This window comes from Coptis chinensis, chromosome 8 (genome assembly GCF_015680905.1).
Source record: "Coptis chinensis isolate HL-2020 chromosome 8, ASM1568090v1, whole genome shotgun sequence".
In the NCBI taxonomy this organism is placed as follows: domain Eukaryota; kingdom Viridiplantae; phylum Streptophyta; class Magnoliopsida; order Ranunculales; family Ranunculaceae; genus Coptis; species Coptis chinensis.
In genome coordinates, this window is record NC_141463.1 from 61,969,711 (window position 1) to 61,990,007 (window position 20,297).

Below are 20,297 nucleotides of genomic sequence, written 5' to 3' on the forward strand. Positions count from 1 at the left end.
ACAGGGGAGGAAGGAGAATGAAATTGGATTTGGGAAAGGGTTTAGACCGAGTTCGTTGCGGAGTGAACTGCCTACGTATCTTCTCCATTGATTCCTGGGGCGGAAGAATCGGGTCTCACGTAGTTCATATAAGTGGTATTTATATAGGCACTGGAAGGTCTAGATCCCTGAGACACATGTACTGACATGTACATATGTAGGGTGGAGATTGAGTATGAGTGTTAGGTTGGTTTTGGTAGGAATTGTGTAATGATTAGGAGTGGGTGCAATAGTTCATATATCATGGTGATTGGAAGTACATGTATAGCTACGGTGATGATTGCATCTGGATAAGGGAGATTGTCATCACTCGAAGCGTTCTGATTGAAGTTGTCCATTCAACTCAATGTATTATGGTGCGAGCTGAAATGTACCACCTACATGAAGCAAGCTGCTCACGAATCAATCTTGGATGTGGATGATATGAGTTCGCTACGATCTCTGTTTATGGTTAACGCGTGATTAATATTCCTCAAAACGAGAATATTACTCCCTTCCAGGATTCGTATAAAAAAACCCCACAATTTATAACCACAAAACAAATAAATGGAATTCAACTTGGACACGCATAAATTGGTCGAACTCGAATTAGCGAGTTTGACTCAAAAGTGTATTAGTCTCAAAAAATCAAAATACTTAGACACGTGCCACATCTAGAGAGCGGTGTCTGAATTGTCAAACCAACAAATATTCCATGCTTAGAAAAAACTCAATTTTTCTGTAAAAATCAAAATTTCAGCAATATCGAAACGGCATGGGTTGTTCTGCTTCCCTTCCAGGTACCCCCGTGTTACAATTCTAGTTTAAGGCTAAATTTCTTGAATCAGTTTTATAGTAAAAAATTTGATTGTTTTAGACAGGAACTCTACTGCACGGTTGACCGGATTTAATTCGGAAAGTAATGGAGCCACCGACTCCAAAAATTTGAAAGTCAAGGTACACATATATATATATATATATCCACGTGGCACTTTTAGTTAATATTTAATCTATTTAATAACTAGTTACTAATCATTGTGTGCAGCTAGTACTTCTGGGAGATTCTGGTGTTGGCAAAAGTTGTATTGTACTTCGTTTTGTTCGTGGCCAGTTTGACCCTACATCCAAAGTAAGTTGTTATCTGGTGACATGGGACATCTTATATGTTTGCTTCTTTATTGACATCGTAATGGTTTGCAGGTCACAGTTGGTGCTTCGTTCTTATCACAGACAATAGCTTTGCAAGACTCCAGCACGGTTAAGTTTGAAATATGGGACACTGCTGGCCAGGAGAGGTATGGAAATTAAAAATTCTGACACTTGTACTTGCTTGATTCTAGATGATTAATTGGAAAATGCTTTTATTATTGATGGCCCTTTTTGTGTAGTGTTAAGTTGCTACTAAATGTCATTTACAATGCAATGAGCTACTTGATTGGGTCATTTGGTGTATATTCATAGGCACTGGATCGGAGTCTTTGAACTTCAAAGATCTGCTTTAATTTATACTAACTATTTAGAGGATTGTAAAGAGTCCGTAATGTTACTCGTGTTAGTTCTAACTTCTAACTGAATAATTAAGTGAAGACCCAGCAAAGAAAACAAAATTTAAGTGAAGGGCATAGTTCTCAAGGAAACGAGACTGAACTTTAGTTTCATAATCAAGAAATTAGTTTTTAAAAAGAGTAAATTTTTTGATAAGTGTAAATTCGAGATTTAATAAATCAATTTAAGTACCAAATGTGATAAGACTCCCTTTATTGATGTTTTGGTTGTTTTCTGATAAGAACAATATTGTGACGAGTTGGTGAATTTTATTTGATGCTTTAGTTCTACTAGGTCTATCTCTAGGTCAATTTGGGATCAAAAGATTTAATGAGGAAAAAGATGCTAACTTTGGAAGGTCTTTCTAACTCTTCAGGGATTTGTTACTTGATCAGATCTTCATCAACCAATCCTTTTTACTAATTTATTATTGTCATCTGAGGCTAAGAGACAGGAAAGAATAAAAAGCGCCGTCATCTTATGGAGTGGGATAAAAAAAAGTTTTCTTCTTGTCCAAATGTTAGTGTTGTCATCAAGTTCCGTTGGCGGTATCTACTAAAGGGAACTTTCACAGTTGGGTCTGTAGTGTAAAATCTAAATTCTTGGCTAATCACAATTTGAAATCACCACTATGCTTGGATATTGGAATACCAATTCTTCTTTAGGTGGGAGGGCTTAAGAAACAACTTTTAGTTCCCTGAGTCATTGTATCCATAGTTGTCAAATTGGATATCGTATCATATATCGTTTTCCATTTTTTGCATATCGTATCATGTATCGTATCGTGTATCGTAAGATACGATATTTTTAAAATTAATTATAAAAAATATGTATATATGAGTTATTTGAATATATATATGCAATAAGTTCATACTTTGCAGAAAATTTGTAAGGGTTGAAGAGTGAAGACTTGTGATTATAGTTTTATGTGTTTGTGCGTGTGCATGTAAGTTTTGTACACAAATAATCTTATCACACACAATACTACTAGTATATGGTACAAAATGTCATCATTTTCAACCACTAGGCCCAAATTAGTATTAGACATAAAGGGATAGGCTAGCTATTGCTTTTGCATTACAGTTGTTGTTTAGCATATACTAAAACCTCTAAGGCTTAGAAAGGAGAACAAAAAACTAAATAAATCTTGAAAACTCGTTTTCGGATAATTTTTTTTAATATTTCATGTGTTTGAAGCGTATCGCACGATGCAGAATGTATCATGTATCGTAAGTTACGCTCCCTGAATCGTGCTATACATAAGACTTTCGATACACTAGTGTGATACGTATTGATTTGCTTTCAATACGATACATATCGTATCGTTCGTACAGTATTGATAACGATGATTGTATCCTTAATAAGAATTCTTGCGTGGTTGGAGGCCAAATTTAGGTGAAAATTGCAATTTATATCCTTAATATTGAGTACAAAATACTTGCTATAATCGCTGCGAATTTGTGATTTAGGACCATGGGTTTTATAATGAGAATTTATTTTATCTAGGTTTTTAAATTTTGAAATGTTTTTACTATACTTTTTAGTTAGAAATAGGAACTATATGAGCACCTTAAGAGGAAGCTTAGAGCTTTGCATGTGAATCTGAGATGAACAAGGTACATTTTCTCCGTGGCACCTCACAAAGTCACAACTACTTCTACTAAAAATATTAATATAGTGCTTCAAATGTGTTCAAGAGAGGAGTGGAAGTTGCAAAGGTATTCTCCACACCCGTGAATTTTTCTGTGGAAGTATAGAATTCATAACAGCAATTGACATTCGTACTTTTTGGAAACACATGATTAAAGGACTGTGGGCTACAAGAAATTGGATTCTTAAACTAGAGGTTTAATAATACTTTCATAACTTTGGCTCCGAATACTGAGGGTTGCTGCTCTAATTTTTGATTATTCAAATGTGCTTAGGATTGTCAATATGTTTCTAGGGAGTGAAGATAGATCAATGTGGTAGATGTTGATTCTAAACTTTAAATGCAAAGCATGGTTTTAAACTTATAAGCATAGATGGCAAATCAAACCACCACAAAGAATAGATATCTCTTCAAAGATGTCTTTACTTATTGGAATGATGTGATATGGGGAAGAAGATTAGTTTCCTCTAGGCTTAACTAGGGAACTATAAATTTAGTTGGGAGATGTTTATTGGTACGTCTTGTGTGATCCTTCTCCATGCATATTTTATATTTCATTAAAGATTACTTTTCCGGAAAAAAAAAAAAAACACACACACCACAAAGAATGGTTCTGTAATTATCAAAGTCGGATTTCAATAAAGGTTCTAACGCGTGTGATGGTTTAGCCACACTAACTTAATCTTAACTCCAAAAGCGTCTGATTTGCAGAAACCGGGAGTCCTAGAATTGTATAAATTCTTTGTCTATTTTCCAAATATACCTAATAGAAGTTTAAGGTATGTTTTTTGAACTTTGGAGAGAAACTAAAGTTGCTATGAAGGACTAAAGGCTTCTGGTTAAGAGATGTACCATCAAAAGCTTTCGGTACATTTTGGAAAAGCATTTCAAGTAGAATTTAGAGTAGTTGTCTATGACCTTTCATTATTTGGTGACTATCGGGCAAAACGTCAGCCCACTAGGTTGGTATGCATAAAAAGGAAAAGGCTGAAAGAACTAGGGATATAAGGGAGGAGAAGAGACTACACCAACGAATTGGTATTTGGTTTGCCCACGTACCCGAAGGAGGAGTCTAGGAGGCATGATCAAGTCTCAAAACGTAGTTTTGGATGTTTCAGAGATTTCCATATTTACAGACTTTTAGGTGCCTTGGCGGGCTACTGACCATGTAAATTTGGGAAGTTTCCTCTCAAAGTAGAATCATAGTGCGCTTCTACTTCTAAAACGAGATAACTTCCAATATTGGAGAGGTTTGCATAGAATAAGTAGTCTCCAAATAAAGTGAGTCTCGAACAAGATAGAATTGTGGTTACAAGCTTGGATTGGACCGTCCAGATAGATTGGCAGGCTAATGTCCTCCCCTCCCCCCCCCATGACCATTTGAGATTTACTACTTTTATAGTGTATCTACTGTGCAATATTAACATCTTGTGCACTATGTGGCTCTCTCTTACCTCTTTTCTGGTTCTGACGTAGACTGTTTGTATCTTAATTGTTGATGATCTATGTACCAGGTATGCTGCATTGGCACCACTTTATTACCGAGGAGCAGGTGTTGCAGTTGTTGTATATGACATAACAAGCCCGGAGTCATTCAACAAAGCACAGTACTGGGTCAAGGTATGTTTCTCTTTTACTTGAAATGCTGAACATACTTAAGTTGTGTTCTAGTTATGTGGTATGAAATGTCAGTTCAGGATGTGGACTGAGTGTGGTGCTACATATATGGCTGTGTTGGTGTAATACAGACAATTGTAGCGTGCAGCGCAGCTCCAAACGGTGTTTTAAAACATTTAATTATCTTAGGCTCTTAGCTGATGATTCATCTACCAATCACAGCAAATGTGCAAAATTTGTGTAGAGATTTATAGATTAATTACCTGAAATGCTTTGATGGAACTTTGCTTCCTCTTCATTCCATGATATTGTAGTTTGTCATACCAAAACAAAGGATACTCCCTTCTAGCAACTTACCAAACAATATCAACATGAAATAAGATCCACAATCTTTTGCGTTATATTAAGCAGGGCCATATTAGATTTGGAGTTTTCGTTTAGTCCACTATAGGTTGTTTTTGGAATTTGGGTTTACAAACAATGAACAGACAATTTAAAAGAATAAGAAAATAGATTATCAATGACTTGAAGGTAAAGAAAACATGTTTGTATCCACAAATTTCACCCCTTGGTATGGTTGGGTAATGCACAACGGGTCTTGGGAAAATTGTCCACTGGATATAATGAAGTCCCAATGAATACTGTTTAGCGTGGTTTAGATTATGTACAATCTGACCGATTGGGAGATACTCTTTTTGAGGTTCTAATGAGGCTAAATACTCAGTTAGATGTAGCGCTGTTTCATAGATGCATGATAAAGAGACAGTTGTCGAGTTTAATGTTTTTGAACGGGCTTTTGAATGGGTTGAATATATTCATATGTACCTATTTATATGGACAGAGAGCACTCAATTGTTTTTGTTGCAACGGTTAAGTAGAATTATCTCAGACACAACAAGTTATTCATTTGAAATTGTAAGCCATAACAAATCCAACGTGTCTTATCTTTGTACTAAGTGTACTGACCTTACCATGGTTAAGTATGGCCAGCTTCTTCAACAATCCAAATGGTTGGATCCTGTTTTCCCTTCTATCAAAATCAACAGAACATTAACTCCCAGTCCCATACATCAAAAGAGTAAACTGCGTAGTCTATTATTTTATGTTTTTTCATATATTTAGTCGTCATGTGCGCCTCATGCGCTTATATCTCTATAAATATATTGTTGGTGTGTACATAATATGCGCATACTTTTACCCTAGACTGTTTTCTCTGCTCCTTTCCTTGAGAAATATTCTCCACACGGAAACCTTGACGTACACAATTTTGCTTTGACATCTTCACTACTTTTTTAGCAAGCTCTGGTTGTCCATGTATTCTTCTCAGGCTCCTAGCTGAAACTTATTGACAATAGTATAAAAAGCTCCTTATCCAAGAAGACCCCTTTTAATATTGTTGTGTACAAGTTTCAGCTGAGAAGAATACCTGGACAACTAGAGCTTACTATATAAGTAGTGAAGAAGTCAAAGGAAAACTGTGCATGTTAGGGTCTCTATGTGGAGGATATTTATCAGAGGAAGGATAACAAAAACAATTTTAGGGTAAAAGTATGTGTGATATCTGTACACACCACCAATTTATTTCTAGAGAGATATAGGCACATGCCGTGCACATGAAAACTTAATATATGACTATACATGAAAATAATAGACAGCTTATATAAACTTCGATTCATACTTGGATACTTAACATGATACAGATGATGACTTGGAGGATCACCTGGTAGAACCTTACTTGTGAGTGAGGAAGTAAGGATGTTTCATTGAGAAAGCCCCTCATGACATCCTGATATGACGCAAGGCCATTAGTGTGCAGGTTTAAAGGAACGGTCCATCAAGGGAGATGCGTTTGTTTATCTACAAGGTACTTGGTTCGAGATCCATTCAACATAGGACTTTCATACAACTTTAAGTTGTCCTCACCAAGTGAAGGTTCAAAACCAAAAGATACCTTTCAACTATGTATCCGTCTCTACCATCAATGCCTTGCTTTTCTGTGAAGTTTTTTGGAGGGGTTTCTATAAAGAACTAGAATGGTTTGATCCCGATAAGGGCTAGTCAGCAACCACAGCCTATATATATGATTTTAAGTATTTTCAAAATATTGGGGGAGATGTCATATTCTGAACTAGTGGGGGAATATTGGAATTTTTAAAATATGGGTAATATATTCTCTTGCAAAGATATATGGGATTCGTTTTTTAGGTAGATTCATAGTTGAATAGATTTTCAGTAGCTGATCCCTTTTGGTTGGCTATGGACGTAGATCATTTAATTTGGATGAATTGGATGCAACACCCTCAAATTTGGTTTTCCCTGTTTAACCATGGCAAGATTGGTGTATGGAACAAAAATCTGTTACGAGGTCAAAGACACCATTTGGATTTGTTATGGTTTACTGTTTGAGATGGTTATCTTGTGGTGGGTGACATTATCCTTCCCCATAAATGTATTGCTTTAACTAAAATGTTTTCACCCACTTGCTACCAAAATAAGAGCTTTTAAGACAGTTCTTTAATCGATGAGAATTTAACAGTTAAAGTGTTTTTTGTACTCATTTGTTGAAAAGGCACATGTGTTAACATAGAATTCAACCTGTTCAACCAATTATGCTCAACAATTCCGTCTCTATCTAGCATACTCTCTATACTGCTATACATGAATAGTGTTTGGCATCATCAGAACCTCAAAAAGAGTGTTTTCTGGTTAGACTCTACACAATCTGAATCCAACAAACCACTTTGGTTGGGGCTTCATTGTATCCAGAGGACAGTTGAGACTCGATGTTTAGTTTTTCTTCCTACCGCAAGAGAATGCCATGTGGCTTGGAGTCATTGACAATTGATTTCTTCTTTGTTGACTTATTCTATTATGTTTGTAAACTCAAGTTCCCATAGTTGTATTCAGTATGCATACCTTCTCTACCATTTGTTCTTTAGGTGCTAAACAACTCACACCTGCAGTTGCATTTCCAGCCAAAACAATTTTTCATAGAATCCAAAAGGATTAAGATACAAACTTGTGTGCCTTGTTCTAAACCTTTGGTATGTTGGTAGGATAAGACATATAATTGAAGTTTATAATGGGAGGACGTACCTATTCGTTATGCTTATCTGCCCAAGTTCACAGCATACATCTCTCACGTGTACAAATCATTCCCAGACAATAGATTTTTCAGTCATTGCCAAATTCTATCATTTGAGAAAACAAGATTAATGCCTTTTTTCCAAGTCCGTTCAGTCTCTAATAGTGGAGGCCGAGCATGTTTTTCACGTAACAGGGAATCTGAAATTGACTGATCTGGAGGAGTTTAGTTCATAATTTTTGACTACCATGATACCCAAATGGCATGATCCGGGACAATACATTGTGAAGATAGTGCTACTATTTAAAGCTTAGCTTTTCTGTGTCTCTAAGATATATTTGAGGACAACGTGAAGTAACTGGGTAGCATGGCAGGATATTGGTTCGATTTTCGTATTATTTTTCTCCTATTAACTTCTTCGCAAAGTGAAATAGATATCTTATGATTGTTAGGGAGCTGAATATCTGAAAATTTTGATCAGATAATTGCTTTACCAGTTAATTGTCTGAATATTTGACTGTATGTGTCTTATGAACTTCATGATGGCCAATGAATTCTTCAAAATGTTGAGCCAGTTTTGTTAGTTTTTCACTCTACGTCTATGATACCTGATACTTCAATATATCCTATGTATCCAGATCCACATGATACGACACTGAGAATATGACACCCACAGTCGGCACTTCAATAAAAGTAAAATAAATTTCTGTGTAGATTAAAATAATATGATACGGAGGACCCATATCCAGGTATCTGCAAATCCTTTAATTACGTAGAATTTTGCTGAGATTCCATATCTGTATGAAAGTGTCGGTAGTGCTTGCGTCTGGGCAGCATATCTCTAGGTAGCCATAGGGCAACAATTCATAGCCTGTTGTGGTGGTTTAATTCCTCATATTGCATTTGCTCTATCTGAAAACGATGATGTAACATATACTATCATAGCTTGCATTCAGAATAAATTATTTAATCAAGGCAAAGTAACTAATGTCATTTGATAAACAAACGAACGTGATTTCTAAGTGAAATTGGATTTTGAAATCTAACAGGAACTACAGAAACATGGGAGTCCCGATATTGTCATGGCCTTGGTAGGTAACAAGGCGGACCTTCAGGACAGTCGTCAAGTCCCTATTCAAGTATGTATTCTGTTCTCATTATATGATTCCTACTTAGCTACTGCTACAGCATATATATTATGGGTGAAAGGTTCATCTTTGTAGTGTTTGTTTGATGGAGCTTTCCAGTTTAGCTAATTTGTTTGATTCAAATGTATGTATGAAGGATGCCATGGACTATGCAGAGAAGAACGGGATGTTCTTTATTGAGACATCTGCAAAGACAGCTGATAATATCAATCAACTATTTGAGGTATAATTCTTGATACCGTACTCTTTAAGTCTTAGTTTAAACTGCCAAAAGGTCCATATGGCGCATATCCATTGTTTTTGCTACCTTCCCAAGGGTGGTTGATGGAAAATTGTTGAGTTATATGTTGTGTCCGCGTTTGAGTGTTATCTCCATTCTACATTCTTGAAATGTCTAATATTCTCAGATTCTTTGTGATCGGCGAGGCTAATATTATTTTATATGACAGGAAATAGCTAAACGGTTACCAAGGACACTGTCTTCATGATAACAGAACCTTGAGCAGTATTTGCTAAAGCTGGAAGGTTGATCATGCTACCTATTTCTTTCTCGTGTAATATTCCATTAAGCTTGTCATAGTGAATTGGCATGTAATATGTGTTGGAATCTCTAATGAGTATTTCAAAATACTTGTGTGTTGTTTAGTCCCACATTGGTGAACCACCACTAGCAAGTGAGGTATATGAGTTGATCTTCTAGCATAAAGGCGTGCTCTTAGGGTACAAAGGTTTTGTGTTAGGAGGGAGGACTCACCCAAAGCCACACATGCGCCCGCCCGCCTCGGGCTTGGGCTGATTGTCTAGTGGGTAGTGGATTACCAATTGATCACAGAAGAGAGAGAGAGAGAGAACTCGTGTATACCAGAAGTCGTGCTGCTTTTAGTGAATACTCTATCAGTCTTCATCCCACTTTTCAGAAACAGAGATTCACACCTATTCTTCTTCTCTTCTTCCTTCATCCCACTTTTCAGAAACAGAGATTCACACCTATTCTTTTTCTCTTCTTCCTGTCAGCCGCCAGAGAGAGTTATATTGCTGTTCTAGAAGGTAGTCTGTTTTAGTGCAAAGTCAGACTGCTGTTAACCATTGAATCCTGTGAGGAAGACGCCACTGTTGCATTTCTGCACCATTGAAAGGGGCGAAATATTTTCTTAAGGACAGCCTAATCCGTGCCTTGGTTATTACCTGTTATTCTGTCATTGTCTTCTATTGTTTTCTTTTATCTGCATACAACAATATGTGCTTAGTATACGTAGTTAATGTTACCTGATTTGGAATCACTTTGGAGCTGGTGTGTTTGTTAAACGCTTTGGATAACCAGGTGAATTATACAATATATATGGTAAAAGATGGGTCATTAGGAGATACCTGGGATGGTTTATTGTCACTTGTAAGATCAGAGTCTTTTCGTGGATTGATAAGAAAGGTTTGTGTTTACGTTTTTAGTTGTGAAATTTAGATATCCAGACCAAGTGTGTATGCAAATCCAGTGCACAAAGGAATTGGTTATAAAATAGGGTATATGTGTCTACTACGCGTAGTGGCTGTTTTATACACTTATACGTGGGGAATGTTTTGTCACCACAACTGAGCTATAGGATAGGAGTTGTGAGTTGTGAGTTGTGAGTCGTGAATAGTGTTTTTAACGAAGTAACAGTACTTGGATACGTTGATTGCTGACTATTGGATCTGGGCCTAAGCCCGGAACATTTTGTGAGATCGGATCCGGAAGTAGGCTTCGGCTTGGACTCTGGGCCTCTGGCCTAAACTCACTTAACGGACTGGGCACAACCCGACCCACCTGACATCTAAAATTATTCTATGGGCAGGTAACGTACAAGCCCCTTTTTCTCGTCACTATCTGTAAATCAATTTCAAACTAGAGACCGTTGATCAAATCAACTAATGAAGAAGCAAACTTTTCCAACAAGTAATTGAATATAAAATGAAACTGCAAACTTTCCTATTTATTTTTGCGGCCTCAAAATCTTTTTAAATGAAAGTATTTCTAACCATTTCCTTGTTATAAACTATAACTATTAGACTATAAAGTAGACCCGTGTATATGCACCGCCTCTTTTAAAAATTTGCTCAACAATCATAATAAATCGTGATTCTTGTTTTCGTTGCTAACCTATTTTAATTTTCTAACAAATTTTTTTAATCAAGTCTTAAAAATCTATTTCAATTTCTTAACAAATTGTTTTAATTATGTTTTAAAAACCTGTGTTTTTTAATTGGGGGAGGGATACCATTTTAATTTAGAAATAAAGAGTTTTTATGCTACTTGTTTCGACCAAATATGATCAAAACACCAAGTGTTGATGAAAAAGACGAAGAACGTAGAAAAGTAATTAGAAAAATGATGGTGATCAGGAGAATGATGAGACTGTACCTTGCGGTTGCCTATGTACCCAAATTATTAGTGGGATCAAGTCTCAAGAACGTAGTTCTGAATGAAAAATAGTTTGATATTTATATAGGTAGAGTAGAGAGTCCTTGTAGCTCAAGTAATCTTGTAGTTTGAGTAATTGTGATAGACTATAACTTTCAACTGATAATTATCTCTTTGATAAGAAATGAATCTGGACATAAATCAATGTACATTAGTGGCAAACCATGTGGCTAAGGTTCAGCCTTAGACATATGAGTTAATGGGCCTGTACATTGATCCATGATATTGCAAATTGGGCTTTAGCCCTGTCGATTAAATGAATAAAATAGAGACCCCTACTAATGAATGTTTGCCACGTAGGTGTGGGTCGAAACACCACCCCCTCTTTGGCATGCGAACAAAGTTCATATGGCAAAGAAGAGAAGAAAAATCGAGGAAAAAATAGAATAAGAAAAGAGTGAGCGGAATGTATAACAAAATGTCGTGTGAATGCAAACGATATGAAAATAAAATGTCGAGAAAAATGCACAAAGAGTCGACGGAGAAAAGTTTTGCGTAACAAGGTGTCAATTAATGTCGTAGAAGAATGAAAGAAGCTGAAAGAAGTTTCGTTGAGAAAGATCAGCTCAATGTCTTATAGCGCTGTCGGAAAGTTTAACTCGGAAAGATTCGCCCGAAAAAATCGGCTCAATGCCTTAGAAAAAATAATGAAACTGTTGGAAATGTTCAATTCGCTCGGAAAGATTCGCTCAGAAAAATCGACATGAAGTTGTTGAAATTATTTACTCGAAAAATTTCTCGTAGAAAGATCGGAACAATGCCTTAGAAAAAATAAAATAAAAAATTAAGCTAGCATATAGTTTCGCTTGAAACGGAAAGAGTTGTACGAGTTATATAAGCAAAAAACTGATAAGGAACCATTGGCTTTTCCCAAACCAATGATTATGTGATTGTGTGAATGTAATATCATAGAACTAAAAATTCTTGTGATGAAAATAAAAATAAAGTATGTGTTGGCAATTAAATATCGTTGTGATGTCAAATAACATACCTGTGGAAAACTGACAATGTTGTTGTGTTATGTAGATGAAACGAAATAGAATGAAACGCCCCCAATACTAACTTTAAGCTTGCAAAATTAGATTGAGCGAAAAAATGCTCCGACGCAGAACTGACGAAACGAAATGGGGTAACTTCATCAGATGTTGACATAGCGCGAGTAACCGACTAAGCGAGCGTAACATCGTTCAATTTAGATTGACGAAATTAAATGTGGTAAGTTCGTCAGATTTTATCGTAGCGATAATACGACTAAGCGAGCATAACAACATTCAACTGAGACTGCCGAAATTAAACGTGGTAATTTCGTCTGATTTTGTCGGAGCGATAGTAACGACTAAGGCGGCGTAACATCGTTCAACTTAGGTGTGAAATTAAATGTGGTAATTTTGCCGAGTTTTTATAGCGATAATACGACTAAGCGAGCATAACAACATTCAACTGAGACTGCCGAAATTAAACGTGGTAATTTCGTCAGATTTTGTCGGAGCGATAGTAACGACTAAGCGAGCGTAAAAGCGTTCAACTTAGACTGACGAAATTAAACGTGGTAATTTTGCCAGAGTTTGTTGTAGCGATAGTAACGACTAAGCGAGCGTAAAAGCGTTCAACTTAGACTGACGAAATTAAACGTGGTAATTTTGCCAGATTTTGTTGTAGCGATAATAATAACGACTAAATGAAAAAAAAAGCGTTCAACTTAGGATCGACGAATTTAAACGTGGTAATTTCGCCAGATTTTTGTTGTAGTGATAGTAACGACTAAGTGGCGTAAAAAAGCCGCTCAACTTAGGCGACGAAAATTAACGTGGTAATTTTGCCGATTTTGTTGTAGCGATAGTAACGACTAAGTGAAATAAAATATTCAACTTCACTTAAACTGACGAAATTAAACATGGTAATTTCACCAGATTTTGTTGTAGCGATTATAAGGTTCGCTAAAACCAAAATCATACCATTGGAACTGAAGTGAAATAACTGCTTCTTTATTGATTACCGAGTCTTAAAAAATGCAAAGATAACAACAGACAATACATGCCTGAACTGGAAACAAACTAAATATTGTATTATTTTATTTCTCCAGGATAACGGAAAAACACAACGAAAATCTACTTATAGAACTTGCGCAGATGAAACGCATTCCACGGCTTATCGAGAACATTCCCATCTAAATCTCGGAGAAAATAAGATCCTTTGGTGGCGAGGCGATCTATGATGTATGGACACATCCCGGTTTTCTCAAATTTCTGGGAATCTATCAACCTCGTCTTTTCGAGTACCCGATCATCTTTCTCAAACACTTTAAGTCGAACTTTCTTATCATATTTTCGTTTCATATCGACGATAACGAATTAAGCGTTGAAGACCAACATCTCTTGTCTCATCTATCAAGGCTTTGGCTTGAGCAAGTGCTTGATCATTCGACTCCAATTCCACGTTAGAAGTTAGGTGTGGTTGGTGTCATCAACTCTGTAGGCAAGACCGCCTCCACCATAAGCAAGATTAAACGGAGAAAATCCGGTTGAATGCTTAGGTGTGGTTCGATAAGCCCACATAACCGCAGAAAGTTCCTTAACCCAATTTCCTTTGGCTGTTGAAGTCGCCGCCGAGCATTGCAAGAATGGATTTGTTAGTAGCCCGGCTTGTCCATTAGCTTGAGGATGGTATGGTGCCGAAATTGTGATTAATCTTCAAGTCGAAACAAAATTGTCGAATTTCTTGACATCAAATTGTTTGCCATTGTTGGAAGTCAATGATGTTGGAATACCGAAACGACAAACAATGTCTCGCCATAAGAATTTTTAACATCCGAAGCATGGATGCGGGCTAAGGGCATAGCTTCACCCCACTTGGTAAAATAATCGATTCGCGACGAGTAAAAACGAACACTGCCGGGAGCTTTGGAAGATGACCGGCGATGTCAAGACCCCCACTTTGCAAACGGCCAAGGGCTCAAGATTAGATGAAGTTCCGTTCTTTGGAAGATTTCCCATGTTAGCATATTTCGACAAGGAACACACTTCTCGGACAAACGCTTAGCATCCTTTTTGCATGTATCGACCACCGGTATCCTTGTGTCATTGCTCTATAAAGCGAGACTTAAGCCCGGGAGTGGTTCCCACATAGGCTGAATGAATTTCCGCCCGGGGCGAGCAAAACGCCCGACTCTGGCGAGACAACAATGAAAGCATAGGGTTAAGACTTGTGCCTTTCGCGATAAAGTTGCAAAGACCATTCAAAGCGATATGAGACAATATTTCCAAGCATCGCGTTTGACACGATCACCCACTTTATGATCGGGAGGCAAGATGTGATCATGTAAATATGTGATATAAGGAAGACGCCAATCATCTTCGTCACAAGGTGTAAGTGGAAAACTTAGCTCTATATCAGGAACCTCTGGAGCATTGTCAGCTTCATGATCGTTATCGGTATGGACCGAGACAATATCATTGACATGATCATTGTGGTCATCTGATAGCATAAGTCGTGGATCAAGCATTTTCTCTGCAATGATAGCTTGATTATCAAGATCATGCTTGCGCTTCCGAGTCAGCACAGAAGATATCAAATTGGCATAATGTGATTCCTCAGAAAATGTCTTGATGAAAAACAACTCGAAAGTGATGTACATATCGCGCACATCCTCGATGGACGGTCGATACTTTCGGTTCCTTTTGAAATTCAATGGTAATCTGGCGAGGCTTATCGACTTAACTGCCGCGGATAAATAAAGCGAGAGAATCCGCGATGTCGCGTCATGCGTCATGACGCCGGACGCCGCAAATACTAATAGAATCAAAATTTCGAAAGCAATCCGATGAATTAAGTCCACATAAGCTGCCATTTTATCGTCCACGAGCTGCATCGATCCACCAAACCGGCTAACGACTAACTTAGAATCTGTGAATAATTGTAGTTTAGTTAAGCCCCAAGTGAAGAAGAGCGATCGCAAGCCGCAAATGACGACTTCATTGACTCGGCCTCATTATTTGAAGCGTCAAAACCCAAACGACCGACTTCTCAATTTTTCTCCATTCGGTTTGCAAGATTACACACCCAATACCGGAGCCATACTTATTATCGCGAACCATCGGTGTAAACAATCCAACAATCGCCAGATACATCGATAAGTTTGGCAAATCATCGTCCCCGAGAGGTAATGGCGTGTTGTCGACGACATTCTTTTCGCCTAGTAATCGCGTCGGACATAAGAATATCCTCAATTGGAAAATCAGCCATTAGCAAAGCCAAAGCTTGTCCTTTCTCCGTTTGGTCGAAGTTTCAAACACAATGCTATAAAGCGCTAAAGGTAACTTTCCCATTCTCGGAGGCTTGATTCACGGGCATTCGCGAAAAAGTTTTCGCGATGGATATTCTCAGATAAACTTTGGCGACTTCGTCCACGGAAATAAGGTTTAAGGCGTCCGGGCATGAACCAAAAACCAATGCAATTTTCTCCACTCGAGAATATCTTGTTTCAGCGCCGTTGTAAAGAGTTTTGCTAACAAAGAATATAGGGCGACCATCACCACCGTTGACAAATAAAAGGCGGCACTTACGGCATGATGATCGATTGGCGGCTAAATACTGAACCTATAGGCTGCCCGTTCTTTGGGTGGCAAGAATTGGAGGTTGGACTAAGTATGCTTTCAAATGGCGAAATGCAAGTTCACGCGATCTTGGTCCAAATTGATCGTCTTTCAATGTTTGGAAAAAGGGCGGCATCGATCGAAATACCGAGATAAAGCGATTTAGGGCAGCCAAAGCGTCTGTAAAGTCGTTGAATTTCTTTCTTTGGCGTCGGAAAAAGGCATTTCAAGGATAGCTTTCGAATCGATCCGGATTTGCTTCAATTCAGCGTCTAGTCATCATGTATCCTAAGAATTTACGGATGATAAACCGAAAAGAACACTTAGCCGGATTCAAACGCGTATGTTGAAATTGAGAGAGTTCGTCAAACAGCTTGCAAATCGTAAGATGATCGGTGCTTACGTAGATTTGACAACCATGTCGCCGATGTATGTATTTATTTGTCTTTCCAAGTATGTTAGAAAAATAGTGTTGACTAGCTTTTGATATGTGACTCCGGCATTTTCGGACCGAAAGGCATTACAGGTAACGATAAATGCCTTGATGCGTAATGAATGCAGATGAACTCTTGGTCCTCAATGAATAACGGAATCGATGATAACCGGAATAAGCATCCAAAAAGACAAACGCTGAAAACCGGATGTTGCATCGACCATTTCGGATATCTACGAGGCAATGGATATGGAAGAACCGGACAAGCCTTATTGAGATTTGTGAAATCGATACAAACACGTAATTTTCGTTCTTTTTAGGCAATCTGCGACAACATTTGACATCCATGTTGGATAAGTCACGGGCCTTATAAAGTTAACGGACAAGAGAGGCGGTCGATTTAGTCTTTCACTTTCATCTTTCTATCGGGGCCATCCTTCGGGGCTTTTGTCGAACTGGTTTTGCATTAGGATCAATGTCGAGTTTATGACAAACCACCGCGGATCTATACCGGGCATTTGCTCTATTAGCCAAGCAAACACGTGATTATTCTTCCGCTTGATAACAAAATAAGCTCTTGTCTCTCTCTTACGGAAGTTAATTTTGAAATAAAAGTAGTCTCTTCAGGGGAGTTGGCCAATTTGAACTTCTAAAAGTGGATCGACCGTCGGGGGTCCTTCAACATTTCTATTGGCGAGTAAACCGAAGGTCCCGGATCTTTGTAATTGCTATTTGACGGCGTTGGAACTTCGAATAGTTAGTCCCAACAACTTGGACTTCTTATAATCATCGAGAACATTATCGCGGCAAATTAGAGATGCGGTTGATCGGCTTCGCACCTTCTGGACTTTTTATTGAATGGGAACTTGATGGCTTGATGATATGTTGAGGCGACAACTTCCATATAATGAATCAATCTCGACCAAGGATGACATTGTAAGGGATTTACAATCCATCAATAAGAAATCAATATTGACTTCCTTCTTCGCATAAGAGTGACCGGAGAGACACCTTTCCAACGCATGATGAGTAGCGGTACCATCAAAACCAACGATAGAAGCATTTTCGGGGGTGACCAAGTTATCAATAAAAGGAATACTTGCGATAACACCCGAGAAAACATGACGCTTCAGCTGAACTACCGGTGTCGATCATTATCGTTGTACACGCATCTGGTGATATCTCGCAGCGGTTATCCGCGACAACATCATAATGAGGAACATGCACGCCCATTAGATCTTAGTCGGTGAAACATAATGGTTCATCTTCAATAGTCTCCGTCGCGAAAACCTTCCACGAAATTGATCCCGTTAACCGTACAAATTAGGCGGATATTTGACTTTAGAGCGACGAAAGCGGTTTTCCGGTGAGTATTGGACAATGAATCAATGATGGCATGTCCAACCTTAATGATATTGTGATCAGTGATAGTTAAAGCTTGAGTTGTTACTTTCTTCTGCACATATTGATCAAGTTTCCCATTCTGCACAAACTTTTCAATTCTTCCCCGCAAAGACCGACAATTCTCCGTCTCATGACCATAATCATTATGAAATTTGCACCATAACGATTTATCGTGAGTTGTTTTAGTGTCGTCGCGCAAGGGAAACGGCGGAGTGAGTAGACTCTTATCCTTGATTTTGTCGTAAACTACCGCATATTTGGTATTAAGTGGAGTTAATTCAAAATCAGTAAAAGGCTTTTCGGTCCTGCTTTCGTGGAGTCTTCTTTCTTATCACGGAGGCTTAATTTGGGTTCTTTGTTGATCAAAAGTCGGATTCTTCGTTTATTTATTTGATCAATCTGAAATCCTTTCCTTTATTATCTTTGTCACGAGAAGTTCGAAAGCGGTAGGTGTCGTCTTCAACATTGATAAATTGTTGAACTTCATTTGGTATAACGCGACGTCGGGAAGATGGAATATCGAAACAAGAGAGTTGTATAACCCATCTTTATCAAACAAGATAGCTTCTTTAAAAGCGTAAACCACTATTAGATCGGATTGTTCAGAAATCTCAGCTGCAGCTTGGCGGAAACGCGCGATAAAACTACGGAGAGTTTCCATACGTTGTTGCTTGATGTTGAAAAGAACTCGGACTCCATTTGGACGTTTGAGATTATGATGAAAACGTCTTGAAAACTTTTCGGTTAAGTCCTTGAATCTACGAATAGAGTGCGGAGGTAATTCGCTAAACCATACCAACGCTTCCCCTTTTAATGTAGAAGGGAAAAATTTGCATTTTAAAGCATCATCACCTCCCGATAAAACCAGTTTGTTTGTGAAATTAATCACATGAAGCATAGGGCAACCCTCGACATCATCATATTGATCAAACTCTGGTTGTTTGAAGTCTTTGTTATGAGTAGCCCTTTGGACGGCGAGAGAAAATTTGTCCAAAATACCATCTTCAAATGCCAGATTTTCGAGTGTCGATTCAAAAGGATCGTTGTCGGAAAGAGCTTTTTAATTATTTCTCCGACGACACGTTGAGGAGTCATCGATCCGTTATCGTTGGATCGTGATCATAGTCCGCGATGGCGCCTATGAGAGAGCGAACGAGCGAGAAGAAAACGGCGAAGATTCATCGTTTCGATGTCGAGAGATAATTGTGGATGGTACGCGTTGGGCTTTCAAGATGCGATAATGTTCGAATGATAAGAACCGCGTTGCTAAAGAGTTTCACCATCTTGATGGTTCCGATCATGAGTGCAATCATTATTCGTTTCGCCATTCGAATTCCTCGGGACTTCTTAGAAAATTTGTAGGATCGTGGGGTGCGGTCGGACGATTATTAGCGATTACCTTGCCTACCGGTGAAGCGTGACCAAGTGGGTGGAGATTTCTCGGAGGTCGGGAATTAAATTAAGCCCATTACTCTTAACTTCGTTGATGGCTGTTGCCGCGAATATCGCGAATCTCATCCTCACCACTTAAACGATCCCACACACTATTATGTCGTTGGGCGTGTGTGACGTTGTGGTGTGACAGATACAACATCATCTACGAGTGGGTAGCGTCGTTTAAGATGACACTGTAGTAGTAATTATTTTGTTTTGCGGACAGTCTTTAACTTTTGAAGAAGTGCTTCTCGAGAAATATGACTTACATTATCCGCATCGAATCTTGGAGAATCGTCGGAGGCAATAACCTCATATTGAATAATTTGGCGCATTGGTGGAACGACGATATTAGAAGGTATTATCTTTGTTAGCCAAGTTGTCCTTGACCATCATGTTAATTGATGATCGCCAATAATCACATCGGGACCTTGAGCTCTTCGAAAGTATCGTCATAACTTTTCGACGTGATCGAGGGTGTAGTATAAGAACCGCAGACGGCGCCAATTATGTTTCGACCAAATATGATCAAAACACCAAGTGTTGATGAAAAAGACGAAGAACGTAGAAAAGTAATTAGAAAAATGATGGTGATCGGGGGAATGATGAGATCAGACCTTTACGGTTGCCTACGTACCCAAATTATCAGTGAGATCAAGTCTCAAGAACGTAGTTCTGAATGAAAAATAGTTTGATATTTATATAGGTAGAGTAGAGAGTCCTTGTAGCTCAAGTAATCTTGTAGCTTGAGTAATTGTGATAGACTATAACTTTCAACTGATAATTATCTCTTTGATAAGAAATGAATCTGGACATAAATCAATGTATATTAGTGGCAAACCATGTGGCTAAGGTTCAGCCTTAGACATATGAGTTAATGGGCCTGTACATTAATCCATGATATTGCAAATTAGG

At 38.1% G+C, this 20,297-nt stretch overlaps 1 protein-coding gene across 2 annotated transcripts; it reads left to right on the plus strand.

Moving 5' to 3' along the window:
• The first annotated feature begins 614 nt into the window (after positions 1-614).
• ARA6 (Ras-related small GTP-binding family protein) lies at positions 615-10,429 on the plus strand. Of its 2 annotated transcripts, XR_015203714.1 has the most exons (9): positions 639-818; positions 896-975; positions 1,064-1,147; positions 1,219-1,313; positions 4,729-4,834; positions 8,966-9,055; positions 9,201-9,287; positions 9,514-9,657; positions 10,299-10,429. XR_015203714.1 is itself a non-coding variant. In XM_086575829.1 (8 exons), exons 1-8 carry the CDS (start codon positions 794-796, stop codon positions 9,550-9,552), a joined length of 606 nt encoding a protein of 201 aa, XP_086431955.1. In that variant the 5' UTR covers positions 615-793; the 3' UTR covers positions 9,553-9,694. The 2 variants fall into 2 exon arrangements, 1 of the variants encoding a protein (XP_086431955.1); XM_086575829.1 differs by lacking the exon at positions 10,299-10,429 and having other exon boundaries at positions 615-818; positions 9,514-9,694.
• Positions 10,430-20,297: the final 9,868 nt, after the last annotated feature.